This window comes from Notolabrus celidotus, chromosome 15, assembly GCF_009762535.1.
Source record: "Notolabrus celidotus isolate fNotCel1 chromosome 15, fNotCel1.pri, whole genome shotgun sequence".
Classification (NCBI taxonomy): Eukaryota; Metazoa; Chordata; class Actinopteri; order Labriformes; family Labridae; genus Notolabrus; species Notolabrus celidotus.
This window is the reverse complement of record NC_048286.1, coordinates 19,677,175-19,692,501: the sequence shown is the minus strand read 5'-3', so window position 1 is coordinate 19,692,501 and position 15,327 is coordinate 19,677,175. Positions and strand designations below refer to the sequence as shown.

Sequence of the window (15,327 nt, the reverse complement as noted above, 5' to 3'; positions counted from 1 at the left end):
GGCAAGCTGGGGTTTTCTCTACCCCTTTTCATGTGAAGGATTTTGTCATCCAAGTCTTTTGACCACTACTTCAGTTTTGGCATGGATGGACCAAAACTTCCTACAACTTACCAGCTCCAAAACTGAAGCCCTTTTAGTTGGCACCCCCCACCAGACCCAGTCATCTCCAATCACCACCATATCCTTTACAGGCCAAAAGATTCACCTCTCATCCATAGCCACAAATCTGGGTGTCACAATTGACCCTCACCTCACCTTTGAGTCCCACATCAAAAATATCTGTAAAACCTCCTTCTACCACCTCAGAAATATCTCAAAGCACCGCCCCTTACTCTCTCTCTCCCTGATACAAAAAACTTGGTCCATGCCTTTGTCTTCTCCAGGCTACATTACTGTAACGCACTACTCAGATCCCTGACAAAAGCCTTCAAAGGCTGCTGTACATACAGAACTGCGCAGCCAGGATCCTGATGAGAGTGCGCAAACATGAACACATAACACCCATCCTGCAATCACTCCACTAGCTCCCGGTTTTACTCAGGATTGAATTCAAAATCTCTCTGTTGACACATCAGTGCATCTATGGAAACGCGCCCCATACCTGGAAGAACTATGAAACCCACAGACCACCACAAGAACCCTCCGCTCCACCAACACCAACCGTGTCCACTGCCCTCGAACCAGACTCCGCACTATGGGAGACTGGGCCTTTCACTCTGCTGTGGAATGCCCTCCCCGACCACCTGAGAGCACCCCAAACCACGCACTCTTTCAAAAAGGAACTCAAAACCTTTCTCTTTTGGAGGGCATTTCCCTAGGTTTTATCTGACCTCCCCTGCTGCTTTTATCTGTTTTATTAAACTACACTGTTTCTAACAAGTGTCTGCACTTTGTTGTCTGTTTTTACTTTTGCTTGTTTCATTAATGTGTCATGTAGCACTTTGGGATTTGTGTGAGAGGGGTGTGTTTTCCTCCTTGTGAGATATGGATCTGACAAACTTTATTACTTTTCTAATCATGCTTTTATTGTCTCTTCCTTGGTGTAATTGGGGCAGTAGCTGCTGATGTGTACTGTTTTAAAATGTGCACACGTGTGAATAAATACACACGCATAAATACAAATATGATGCTCAAAATAATTTCAGAATCTACAATCCCGAGAGATTATTTTAACTTTGTTTTATAAATAACTAGAGCTCACATTTTGCAAAGTCATTTAACAACTGATATTGGGTGCAATACATATGTGTCTTTGGTACAAGAACTATTCTGCTATTTTGTTTAAATATGAGAAGTCTGCTCTGCTGGTGGCCTGCAGGTAAGTGAGCAATGAGAACTTCTTATGTTCTTCAAACAATCACAAGGAACAGTCCAGGAATGTTGTTTGGACACATCTTCTTCCCTGATACCTCCTCAGAACAACAGAGAAAGTCGATATCCCACAACAGAAACTGAGCATAGCCCGGCATCAGCAGGCGATAAGGCGACAAAGGGCACCCAACGGTAACTTGGTAAGAAGACACTGTGGTGCTAGCACCCACAGGCCAGCAGGGATGGGCATTACAGGAGTCAAAGGAGGATGTTGGCTAAGAGAAGAAAAGCTGATCCCTGTAAGACAGGTAGGGATTTTCCTGACGTGTAATGTTAATAATCTGACCTGGTTTTATTTTAATTTGACTAAATCTCCTCAGCCTGGGGCTGTGTTTATGTACTAAAGCTGAAAAACAGGTCAAATAAGAAAGACAATAACTGCACTAGCATTGACCATTGTGAGAAGATGAAGCTTATGTTGTATTAACTTTTTGGTGAGTGACATTGTTATGTAAACTGTATTGATTTTATATTGGCCTTAAATACAAAAATCTCCTGCCTGAAATGTTTCTATGATTTTTTTAAATTTAAGTGTACACATGTTTGTTTAAATTGCTCACTGGTGTGATTTAAATGAAGATGCGGATTCCTTTTTTTCTTTGAAACATTTGGCATGGTCTAAAAACACCAGTCAAATGTCAACATTTATGAAAAAAGGCTGTAAAACGTAAAAAAACAAACATTTTCTTCAAAAGGTATCCCCAAAAGCTGACTATATCAAGGTTAAGCTGCTTAAAAGTTGCCTTTCAGTGTGATTTCATACTGTCCAGCATTATAAATAAATATACATAAATATACAAACCTGTAAAAGAGCTATAAATTGACACACAGCTTAGAACAAAGCTACAGTATACAGTATTCTCCACAGGCGTCAGGTGTCATAGAGACTGCTGGTTAGTGATTTCAGAGTAAATTGATCTGTACCCTGCTTATCACAGTGCCCGGTGTTTCCTGCCCCCTAGTGGCTGCATGTTGTATAGTTTTCTGTGCAGTTTAGCCTCAGCGAGGTCAGCTGATAGTCTCTTTGCCATTCTGTCAGTGGTCCTCTTCATGTTACGGGCCACCTCGATAGCTTGGTCTAGAGACCTGTTTATCTCTTCCTCCTAAAAAAACAGAGACAACATTTCAAGAGACCTTACAATGAAAAAACAAAACAAAACAGAAAAGGACTCTTTATTTGGGACTAACAGTAGGTCTCAACAGACAAACATGTGGAAACAGAAGACATCTCACTCTGCTCCCTCTCCGTCTGCTTGTTCTGCTGCCAGTCTTTGTTGGTGCTGATACTGGGCTCAGCGTTCGCTGGAAATATACATTACTTGGCAGAAGTGCTGTGTCTGACTGGGTGGAGTGTTTTCTGTGATAGGATGTAGACTCCAGTGGCAGCTCCCTCACTTTATAGCTACATGCGAGGACAGTTGGTAGAAAAAAGGATTCGACTTCAGCTAAACTCAGAATCTGGATGTTATTATAGATATCTGCGTTCTGTAATGTGTTTGTGTTACTCCTGAGACGTGATCACCTTGCAGGTAGGCTGCTGGAGGAGCCATAGCTGACCTGGAGAAGGGGTTTCTGTAGAGGTGGAGAGGAGAAAAGAGACCACTTCTCTTTGGAATGAAAACTCCCCAGGTGTGCTGCGAACAAGAGAAGCACTACAATAAGTACACTGTTAGAACGCAGTGTGATAAGTGTTTTTCTGCTCTGCTTCGACAAGGCACCGAAGGATGACACCAATAAGTCTATTATAGAAACATTGGGAAGACATTGATCATTGGTTAGGATGACAAAAAAAACTGTTGCCTCTACAAACATTAGATGATAACATCACTCACTTTGTGGTCTGTGCATGACATGGCTGTCAGAAGCCTCCTCTTTCCCTTTAGTGCTCGTTCGATCATAGGTTTTCACTGAGATGTTTCTCTGTGACCCTGAAGGAGTATAATAAAGCTGTCTTTCAGTTTGACATAAAATATCCTTCAGGTTGATGATATGCTTGACAATATTCAGAAGCAGTCTGTTTTCTGCTCTCGCTCTGACCTCTGTTGGATTGCAGTGTATTTTGAAACCCTCTCCTGCTCCCTGTGGGTAAACTTTGGAGCTGCAACATGGTCTCTGTGCCATCTCTGTCTGTACCTGCAGAGCAAGTTATCGTAGATGATATTGGCAACAGGCACAAACACACACTCACATATGGATACAGAAGCAGCAACAAGATTTGACGGATGGAGTATTCTACTGCAAATTTCCCTTTTGTGTATATTGTGATGTTGAAGTACCTTTGCTCTTACTGGCATCCATATCTGAGGAGATCCAATCTTCTATCCACACTTGACTGGAACTGAGATTGCTCTGTCTGCTGCTGGATGGCTTCAGCGCACTAAAAGTTACAATTAAAAAGGTTCAATAAAAAAATCAAATGTGAATCAGTTCGCCTCAATAATGTTCATCATCCTCCTATTCCTCCTGAAACAAGCAGAAACAGCAGGATCGAAAGGATCACCTGTTGCTGACTAGCCTGTGTTGGGTTCGGGGTCTGGTTTTAGACCTGCGCTCCTGACGATCTGGTCCGTATCTGGAGGTGAGAAAGTCCATCTTCTGAGCTAGGTGTGGCAACTGCACCAAGCCGTCCTCTAAATCCTTCTTTAGCCTCGATACTTCTGACTGCAAGGCCAGGATAGCTTCACTAAACACACACATGGAAGACAAGAATACAGAAGTTCACTCTGTGTAAAGGCAAAAAAATACAAGAGGTGGCTTCCCCTTAGTGTAGTTACCTATTACAGGAGCAGGAGTTCTGTGGGCTGCCCCTCTCTTCTGTATCCATGGTGGTGCTGAGTACAGGTTCAGATACGTGGTGATGGAGCTGAGCAAGCAGGCTGCATTCAGGTCCTTGCCCCCATCAAACAAGGATACCATTAGCAGATTTATAGTACATTATAAAATAATAGCTGTAGAGAAATGTAGTCACTTAATTTGTTATTAACTCTGTAAGAGTGTGTTCAAATTTGTGCTGACTGACTCACCCTGCAGACGCACTGAAGTCTCTTTGGTGGTCTTCTCTACCCACCTCTCCACAGCCCCTGCTCCACCACTAGGCTGTGTTCGTAATGAATGGATGGCTGTCTGCAAGTTGGAGCAGGAGCCTTCACTGTCTGTGCTACTTATACCATCACTCTGGGACTGAACACTGTAGACAGGAGGGTTAAACTTGAGTTGGATTTATTTAGTTGGAAGTTTTCTACTGTTTGCTGTTACATAGATTAATACCTCTCTGTGAGCAGATTTGGTTGTAATGATCCCGAAGCAGAGTGATTCAAGTATGAGCTGCCAAATCCACTGTCTGTCTCAGGGCTTACAATTCTCTGCAACCCAGAAGACCAAAAAAAACATTAAAAATATTTTGCATCCCACTCACAGATTGAAATTACACTTGAAAATCTGTTGCATAACAAAAATACAAGTGTGGAGGCTTTGTAGACCTCACAGCTGTATATGTACAAAGATAACAAACTATGACTGACCTGCGATGAAGATGAAGTGTTGAGAGGAGGCTCTGAGAGGTTGTGGGCACCTGAATCTCTGAGTGCGTTAGAAGCAAAAGAGACCTCCACAGCTAGACTCATACAGTCTCCTAGATCACACTCACCAACTGCAGGCAAACCATCCAGGGTGCTGCGACTGCACAAACAAGTGACATATGGTTACATACAGTACGCTAAAGAAGCTCACTTAGACTTTAACAGGGTCACAGGGAGGTATAGTTGTGGTTCATGCATTATTTAAGAGAAACCAGTATAAAGAAAAGACTACAGAGACCCAGTTGAGCCAGTCAGCTGTTTGCTTTGAACCTTAATCTAAAAACACTGACCTGTCTGGTGTCCCCTGCCTCTGTCCTAAAGATGAGCTGATTCCTTGTAAGTATGCCAAGATGTTACTGTGGTCGATCTCATCTGAACAGACAGAGCTCCTCTCCTCTTCGGTCTCTGCTGTGTGGATTATCAGTCCCTCTCTAGAGCCCAGAGAGCTCCTGAAACAGGACAGAGAAGAGAACCTGAACATGGGAAGTTAAACACTCAGTGGAATCGAACACGACACTGCAGCTGAAACTTTATCTGCACACGGCCCATGGGCTCGTCCACAGGGGTGGCCAGGGGTGGCACTGCATCCCCGTGAAATTTGAGTGGCCACTAAAAATCCTAAAATCTGATTGGCTATTTACCTTGGGATTTATGTTAAAACCAAGTATTTGGGCTGTTTGTAGCTTTATCTTCAAGTAAAAGTGGCACATTTTCTATTGTTGTAAGTTTTGACCTTGGAGAAAATGTTTTTTTTTAGTCCTCAAAGAGTTAAGCTAAGCCAAATGCCACTCTGTTGTGTTTCTTTTTACAGTTAAAATACAATACAACAGGGGTGCTGGTGGCCTAGCTTTCTAAATGCCCCACATACAGAGGCTATAGTCCCCCACTCTCTGCTCCCCACGTTTCCTGTCTCTCTTCAGCTGTCCTATCATAAAGGCAAAAAGCCCAAAAATATATATATATATATTATAAAAAAATACAGAGGAATAACAACTGAACAATACTTTAATGAGAGTATTTAAAGTACATAGGGAAGACAGTTGGGCCACCCCATTCATGAAACGTTTCGACAATCTATGAGAGGGATGAGAACTTGCCTATTATTTGAGCACAACCAAATGCAAGCACTGATCAAAACATGCAACATACCAAACCATCATTTATAATAATGATGTATCCTAATGTATCCAGGAGAACTACTTAATTTTTCTGTACATATTAACACTGCTAGCTTGTTTGACTGCAGTACTTACAGGAAGAGCAGAAGTGGTCTACTCAGTAGATCACTTGTAAATCCCACATTTTTACTTCAGTGATTCATCATCAAGTACCTTGAATGGCAGCTGCTGTGACCACTGCTCCTCATCAAAGAGTCAGTTGTTATGAGTTCACCATGTTGCTGCAATTCATCTTCTCCATGGACCTCACTGGCCTCCTTCACTTCCTTCTCTTTATCGTCATCATTATCAATGTTAGTAAACCCAGCAGTGGAAAAAGATGAACTTGGTCGCTGAAATGTGAGACCAAGTCAGATTATTTGCACTTAGGGTCATGTTTCACAAACAAACTGTCAGTATTTCCCCTGAATGGTGATCTATGTTAATTAAAGGTACAGGATGTGGATGATACTAGTTAGAGTTAAATTTTAAATTGATGTTGTCACTAGATAATACATAAAATGTCTGTCCTACATTTAATAGGATTTATTTAATTGTGTCTCTGAAGCCAGAAATTAAACCTCATGGTGGAGCTGAAGAAAAGTTAGGGGACCATTGAAGTCTTTGGGATACATGTAGAGGAAATCATAAGACAGTTACACAAGAACTGGTGCCAGTACATGAAATAATAGAAGAAATGAGTTGCTTGATGAGGAAAACACTTGACTCTTTATAAAAAAAAAAGTTCCTTAGGGATCAGTAAAAGATTTAAAACATTTCTAGAATCCGTTGAATAAAAGTTGAGAAATTGCTGTTGGAAAAATATCTACTGTTGACGTATCAGAGGAGATTAGTTTAGTATAACTGGGAATAGAAAACGATGCTATTAGTTTATTCTTCATCCTTGATTCTTCTTTATAATTACAATGTCACATAAAATGTGCTATTTGACTGCAAAACAATTTACACTTGCAAAACGAAGGTGTGTGAGTGCAATTGAGATTATGCGTGAAGTGATGCTGACCTCATGCAGTGATCGGGAAGGTGAAGGGGTGGAAAGATGGGGCTCCACATGCTGTATCTCCCTCATAGAAGTGGGAGTGGAGGATGAGTGAGGTGGAGAAATCTGCTCATACACGTTTTTGTCAATTATCTCCTTTATGTCCTCGAGGTGCATCCCTATCCTGAATATGTCTCCCTCCACCAGCCTGCATAACACAAGCATTTGCACACCCATGAGTATATGCATTATGGTGATACTAGCACATTCACACAGGCGCAACATCAGACTTGCTTTCACCTGTTTGGGTCATAGGTGCCAGTATTCCTGGTCAGGCCCATGTAGTTTTGCATCTCCAGAGCTCTGTGCTCCTCCTTCTTACAGATGTATTTTCTCTCCAGCTGGTCCTGAGCCTCTTTAAGGCTTCTCAGCATCTGACCAGGGACACATTTTACATTTATGTGTTTACAGAATGAAGAAAGAAAACCACAATGCTATCATAAATTATCATGCACAGAAACATAAACTCAAAATGATCTGCATCAAATAGAGAACTACAAATACACAACACTTACTATTTGCTGCTCTGCTGTGCTCACTGACATGTTGCTCACACTTAGTTTGAATTCTTCCACCTGAATAAAATAAGGTTTATGGTTAATGGACTGTATTCTTCTGTGTTCTACTCTATTCTTCTGACCACTCAAAGAGCTTTTACACTACATGTTACCTTCACCCAGGGGCGACTCTAGGGTTGGATGTTTAGGGGTGCTGAGCCAGGCAAGATAAATTTCACTGTTTTGTACATTTTAATGCAATTTCATTCCCACATTTGTGAAAGTCTGTGACTAAACCATCAAATCTGATAAAGGTTATTTAAATGCTGAGCCACAGCAAAAGAGAAATGGATTGGAATCATAAAAGAAACATATGGTAACCCTAATTTCTGGGGAAAGACAATTCATTTTGATACAGCAGCTCCTCAACATACACATAAACAGTATATATGTTTCTGGAGTAAACCAGCCCCCTATAGTGAGTACCAAAAATACCAAAAATTTACATTGGAGTTATTTTTGGACTTTCATTTGAAATGCAATGCACAACATGTAAAACTCAGTGGAGCTACTGTATTTTTGTTGTTAAAATATTACGTTTTAACCAAGTACTGTATGGTTTTGAAACATTTCTAGCTTGTTAAAAAGAACATAGCCTACAGTGAAAAAAAAAAATCTTGCACATTTTAGGGGTGCTGGGACTCAATTTAGAGGTGCTTCAGTACCCCCAAAAATGGGCAAGAAATGCCTATGCCTTCACCCATTCACACCAAATTAATTCACTGATGTCAGAAGCTGCGTTGTAAAAACCCCTTCATTATTAACAAATCCCAAACACACAACACTGGCACAGCCATCTTGGGTAGGTAGGTGTTAAGTGTCAGACAGAAGAACACTTTGGCATGGGGACCTGGGAATAACCTTTCGATTGAAAGACGACCAACTCTTCCACTGAGTCACACCGGTGAATGATTTGGCGGTCTGTAGCCTTATTACACTCTACGCATCTTTAAACTTACCTTCTGCATGAACTGGCTGATGATGTCTCTCAGCTCTGCAGTCATCTTTTCACCATCACTGGGACCCTCTTCAGGCTGGCTGGAGGAATCTGTGTTCACCTCCTTAATGTTGCTCGGAAAGTTTGTTTCTCCTTTTTCAACAAAGTTCTCTAAAAAAAACAAAAACAAAGCAAGATCTAACATGCCTGTTTTTTTTACTTTCATGTAAAGTACTTGCTAATCTGTGTTTGGTGAAAATTAAAAGTACACTGAATGATCAAAGTTACTGAACATATTGAAGTGTGGTTATGCTAAACCTAACTCTAACCCTAACCTTAACCCTAACCCAGCACATACTTTGAGGTCCTCTGATCAGGATTTATTGGTTGTGCCTCATACCAGATTAAAAACTAAAGGGGACTCTGCTTTCCAGGTTGTTGGTCTTAAACTCTGGAACAGTCTCCCTCTGGAACTGAGAACTGTGGACACTGCTGACAGGTTCAAAAAGCTGTTGAATACCTATCTGTTTAGACTTTCATTTGTGCTCAGTTATTATTATTTATTTTTTTACATTTTATGCAAATAAAGGAAATAAAGACAAATGATTTACTTTGACTGTAATAAATAAAATAAAAATATCATTATATAAAAAAAAGACTTGCCTTTGTTTAATCTGTCTGTTTTTATGTCATGTTTTTGTCTGTATCTGCAATCTCTGTTTTGCCTTTTAATGTTTTTTTTTTATTGTTATTGTTGTAAAGCACCTTGTGACCTCTGTTCTTGAGAGGTGCGCTATAAATAAATCTTACTTACTTGCTTACATATAATTTGTTTCCACTGAATGTGCTCCAGAGGCAAAGAAAACATGTTTGTGCAACAAGAAGTGTCATCTGACTCTATTTGTCTCTATGGGAACTGAGTGAACTTAACTGCATTACTTGCAGGAAGTGAAGCAGAGCATCAACATGTCATAATATCAGATGTCAGACACAGAGACGTACCTGATGGTGGGGGGTTAGGAGCCAAGGATCCAAGACGGCCTCCCTCAACCACAGGTACATTTTCTGGGTGATAATCCTCACACTCGAAATAAAGCATCGGGTCTGAGGCAGGCTGGACCTTTGAAAAGAGATCAATAATTTGATATTGATCTAAACTAAATTATGACTTTTCACACTCTTTCACACACACTGTATATATGTATATATGTCAAAAAAGAAACAACTTTATACTTACATTAGCTCCAGTTCTCATTTGATCAATAAGGTTCTCCGCCTCAGCGTATTTGGCCAGTAATTTATCATATTCAGCCTAAAGACGAATGGTTTGAGATAAATGTTAGTCCAAAGCTTTATTCATCTAGCCAATTTCTAAAATACAGATGCACTATTAGCATTTTACCTGCAGGTGATGCAACAGTGCAGGAGCAAACTGTTCGCCCTCATCTTTGAACACATTGGGCCTCTCTGGTGTCTGGACTGAATCCTCCAGGATTCTGCTGATCACATCTAACATCTCTGGAGACGACTGGGCTCTCTGCATGGTACCAGGGCTCTGGGGGACTGGTCTAGATGGTCCACTTGGAGCTTTGGGGATCTTAACTTTAGAGGCAACCTTGGAGAAGTCAGGGAGTGGATAATGGACTTTTCCCTGGCCATATTTCATCTCAGTGAAGGACCTGGCGCGCATGAATGGGACTCTCAGAACCTGATCATTATTTTCTGTTGTATCCGCATTTACTACATCTTCAGAATTGATATCCTCAATTTCCTGTTTGGAGTTTATACTTGCAGAGCTGGATGTAATACTTTCATTATGAGATTTCCATTCTGCTTCTTCCTTGAGACTGATATGTTGTGATGCATTGTCGCTCTTTTCAACATCCCCTCTGGAGCAGAAACTCTGATTACTCTCAGAATTACAAGCCTGGGTCTCTGAGTGGTTACTATAAATTGCTGTGCTGTTGTGTGTGGGATGAAAGCTTAAAACTGTGTCATCCACACTCTCCAGCAGCGACACCTCTGGCAGGGTTTCTGCCTCGATCAGCCTACCTGACCGGAGCAGCTCCTCCTGGGAGAAATGTCGCAGCAACAACTGGTTAATGTCTGCAGGGCATGATGGAGCAAACTCCCTTTGCTTTGAAGCACCCAGAAAGTTTTCCTGTTTGGTGTTGGCATCCTCTTGAGTCAATGATGCCACTTCCTCAGCATTACACACAACAGAAACCAAACGATCAATTAAATAATCTCTTTCAATTTGATTACATTCAAGCAAAGCTGGAACATCAGGACTTGCATGAACAGTTTCTCTTCCATCTGAGCTCCTCTCTCCCTCAGAGTTAGCTGTCTGGTTGAAATACTGGCTTCCAATGTCCCCATCATAAGGTAGGTCATCTTGATCCTCGTCACTAGTATTTTGAGCTGTGTCTTCATACCCCTGTTTTAAAGGGGGCTCATCTTGCATGGTGTTTGGTCTTTGGGCAGACACATGGAACAATTTGCTCTTGCTCTCTGGAAGCCTTTCACTCTGACTGCTTACAGTGCTGGACTCTGAGGAGGAAATATCTAAGGCTGACAGCTCTGCACTCCCTGCAAATAAAAAAATCACCACAACGTAAATATCAAATAAGTAGATTGCAATTTTTAATTAAAACAAAAGCTTGTGCAATACCCTTTAATCTAGACTGCCCACAAGTTAAAATGACAGCTTGAGATCATTATTCTACTCCACCAAGCTGTCTTGGAGCACTTTCTTTAGATTTACTGTTGGGCTTTATTTGAAAGACAGCTGAACAGAGACGTAAGGAGATCAGATTGGAATTAGAAATGCATCAAAGGGTCAAGGGCGTGAGTGGAACCTGGGACCTGGGACCTGTACATCAAGGACTATAGCCTCTGGGGTGACTGCTCCATCAACTGAACTAAACTAGTAACTCTCATAGAGCACTTTAACTGTCATTTGTCATTTTTAATACAGTAGATATCAAAAGTCTACACACCCCTGTTAAAATGCCAGGTTTTGTGATGTAAAAAAAATGAGACCAAGATAAATCATGTCAGAACTTTTAGGGGGAAGAACAAGAAATATAAAAATAAAATAATGTGGTTGCAGAAGTGTACACACCCTTTAACTAATAATTGTTTGAAGCACCTTTTGATTTCATTACAGCACCCTTTTTTTGTAGGAGTCTGTTAGCATGGCACATTCTGACGTGACAATATTTGCCCATTCTTCTTTACAAAAAAGCTCCAAATCCATCAGATAGTGAGGGCATCTTCTGTGCACAGGCCTCTTCAGACCACCCCACAGATATTCAACTGGGTTCAGGTCTGGACTCCGGCTGGGCCATTCCAAAACTTGAATCTTCTTCTGTTGAAGCCATGCTTTTGTTGATTTGGATGTATGCTTTGGTTTTTGGAACTGTTCATACTTCCACCTTGACTAAATTATTACAGGTGTATACTGACTACTATTTGTCATGAGTTTGAATGTGATTGGTTAATTCTGAACACAGCCACATCCCCAGTTATAAGGGGCTGTATACTCTTGTGCAACCATTTTTCTAGTTTTTATTCTTCCCCCTAATAGATTTTAAACAAAAAAATATTTGAATTGTTCATGTTATAGGTCACATTAAAGGTGGAAAAAGCTCTGTCATGACATAACATCACAAAACCTGGCATTTAACAGGGGTGTGTAGACTTTTGATATCCACTGTACATAAGGTGTCACAAAAAATGTAGCTGACAAAAATACAACACATTTTTAAGATACTTTTTTAAAGCAGTTTGCCTTAGTATTTTAATTTTTTTAAATTTATGATATGTCCTTTTTTTTTAAATTAAAACTCTGTTAAAACTGCAGCTGATACAAAGTATGCACTTGTGATGTATAGTTAGGGTAGATACAATATCCAACAAATACTTCAATCAATAAGAATAAACCACCACGACTCCAGGACTCACCACTGAGATGGATACTGGCCTCAGAGGCAGCAGATTCTGCCTGGGACAGATGCAAGGCTAAAGAACCTTCCAGATCACTTAAGTGGAGACTCTCGTCCTCACTTAGGTCCACAAAGATGCTCTGCTGAATGCACTTCTCCCACAGCACTGTGGGCTTGCCCTCTCCCTGAACATCCTCGTCTGACTCCTCTGGTTCTCCTTCCATGAACACTTTCTCTATGAAGTGTCAACTTCTTGTCACCTGTGTTAAGAAAGGAGAACGGGGAGCACCTGTTCATCGCTAAGCAACGCAACTTGTGAGCTGACAACATCAGATCTAAACGTGTAAAGGTGTCAATTATTTAACAATCAGAGCATTGTGTGGGCAAAAGCTGGCGTGACATAACTGTGCAAGGTGTTGTGTTATGTTTTTGGGGAGAACTATATGTGCAACAAATAGTTACACTGTAAACATTATAGCCCCAATTAGTTATATCCATTAACGTTTTTTCTTTAACTCAAAGAGCCTGAAGAAGTTTTAGACTTTGAACTAGACTATATGGGTTTTGAAATGTAAAAATAGCAAGAATGAATTGTTTGGACGATTTAGATATTTTGTCATACCTGAACATATTCAATGAACGAGCTTTTCAAGTTCTAAGTTTAAAAAATAAAAGAACAAAAGAAGCGTGAATAGGGGATTTTGATATAAGTTTATATCTATTTATTAAATTAAATTTATTTCCTCTCTATTATGTTCTTTTACACTTTTCCTTTGGCTGTAGAAGGATGCATGTAGTGCTGCATGTTGATAGTTTAGTGAATGGAAAGGTTGGAGGCTTTTGAGTTAAGCCAATTCTTCTTCGTCCACCATCCTGCCTATAACCTTTTTGGTTTGGTTCCTTTAACATTTATATCATAGGAAAAAAAAGAACGTTAAAGGGTGCACAATATTGTTTTCTTTGTGAAGCTATCTCTATCCTACCTGATACTAGCTAGTTTGCACGGTCAATAATGCTAGCTTCAAAACCATGATGTTGGTGGTTTGTGTATTTTAACATAACCTTCTGGTATACATACTTATGATCATTTGTCAAAATAACTGATGCAGATAAGTTAAAAAAAATTAGAAACAGAAATTCTCCTAGCTTATAAAGACAACTACAAACAAATTAGTCAAGTTATTTCACCTTAAGAAATACTTGAAATTTACATTGAAGCAACAGAGAAATGTGTGTTTGTTCAACTAGGTAAGACAAGTTTTATAACTGCAATAAAGCTACATAATTCATTGTTTTAACTTGCAGTATAAAGTTGAATCAATGAAATATCAAAAGTTAATTAACATACATAACTTAAACTAAAATATTGTGACAACTAGTACATTATAGTTAAATTAACTTTTTGAACTTTAATTTTGGATTTAAGACAAAGCTAGTTTTGAAGTTGAATGAACTTACATTTTCAAGGCAGCAGGGGAACTTACATTTCCAAGTTAAACCAGCTTGAAATATCTTACAGTGTAGAATAAATAGTCTGCAGCAAATAATAAACTAGTAATTATACAACATTCAAATTTTAAATTACGAGTTAAATTCCTTCATTTTATATTGTAGAAGTGATTATTATTGCACATTAGATAATTAGTGGATTAAACAGTTTTCTATTGGATATTTTTTTATCAAGCATCATACTGTGTAGTTGACCTTATAAATGTAATTCTGTACAACATTTGCCTCTGAATTAGACATGGGTGTAAACAAAAAGTAGCAAACACGAACATACTTAAATAAAAAAGTAGCTATCTCAAAAGAAAACGTCTATTTCAATAATATAGAGAGAGGACTTAAAATAGACTATGATTCTGAAAAGAGGACAGAAACAAAAGCAGACACGTCATGCTATAAGGCACATACATGTATTATATATTATATATATCATATTATTGAAGATCATTTCAGATGCTGAATGTTTTGAAATTATGAAGGAAATGTTAGAAGTTCATGGGTGAAAGCTGCTATAGATTACATCAGAGATAACCATCCTGACCTTTATTCCAATCTCTAGTTTGTTGCACTTAACTATTAGACTAGACAAGACAATTAAGCTCTTCACATTAACTTGAGAAAACAAGTGTATTGTCTAGTTAAGTGAGAACGTTTGCATTGTAAAACACAACAGCAAAGATGAATGCATTCTCCAATCAAGCAGTCGACTTAAATTAAATAGTATACTCTCTGTAGACAGGCTTTTAACTTGTGCAAAAGTCTCACATTATGATGGTAGTAACTTACTTATGTGTTGGACGGTTCCTTCAGCCTTGCTACATTACATAGATCCGACCCACAGTTATGCTCTTGCTCCTGACATCATCTTGTAACCGGCTTCAGTGTTTCTGTCTCTTTCTATCTTGACATATGGTCTTTCGGACAGGTTTAGTTTCTCTGCCATCATTAATAATGGAGCTTATTCTGAGCGTCTGCAGCCGGACTGGCAGCTGTACTGACAGAGAGTGGTTGCTGGGTAACTAGGGTTGCGTATTAGCCGGGACATCCTGCATATTGGGCTACATTTGTTTGTTTCATACGGGACCTTAATTGTCCCGTATATTGACTATTAACTCTTGTAAATGCAGCAGACTGTACTCTACAGATCCTAGATCAGATAAAATGGCAGATCATATGCCAATCACCCCGCCTGTCATCCAATCACAGGCCCCATC

The 15,327-nt window shown here is 39.7% G+C and overlaps 1 protein-coding gene across 3 annotated transcripts; it reads right to left on the bottom strand.

The window, feature by feature from the left end:
- Positions 1–1,825: 1,825 nt before the first annotated feature.
- On the bottom strand, positions 1,826–15,127 carry LOC117826230 (microtubule organization protein AKNA-like). 3 transcript variants are annotated; one of them, XM_034702158.1, is made up of 22 exons: positions 14,900–15,127; positions 12,627–12,867; positions 10,063–11,249; positions 9,898–9,972; positions 9,663–9,780; positions 8,683–8,831; positions 7,682–7,741; positions 7,407–7,540; positions 7,131–7,314; positions 6,281–6,459; positions 5,240–5,422; positions 4,893–5,049; positions 4,639–4,733; positions 4,395–4,558; positions 4,146–4,260; positions 3,872–4,054; positions 3,648–3,748; positions 3,409–3,498; positions 3,204–3,299; positions 2,894–3,005; positions 2,605–2,773; positions 1,826–2,474 (listed from the first exon to the last, which is right to left on the bottom strand). In XM_034702158.1, exons 2-22 carry the CDS (start codon positions 12,829–12,831, stop codon positions 2,304–2,306), a joined length of 3,927 nt encoding a protein of 1,308 aa, XP_034558049.1. In that variant the 5' UTR covers positions 12,832–12,867; positions 14,900–15,127; the 3' UTR covers positions 1,826–2,303. The 3 variants fall into 3 exon arrangements, with proteins under 3 accessions (XP_034558049.1, XP_034558048.1, XP_034558050.1); XM_034702157.1 differs by having other exon boundaries at positions 1,827–2,474; positions 3,409–3,504; XM_034702159.1 differs by having other exon boundaries at positions 1,828–2,474; positions 3,409–3,504; positions 5,240–5,398.
- Positions 15,128–15,327: the final 200 nt, after the last annotated feature.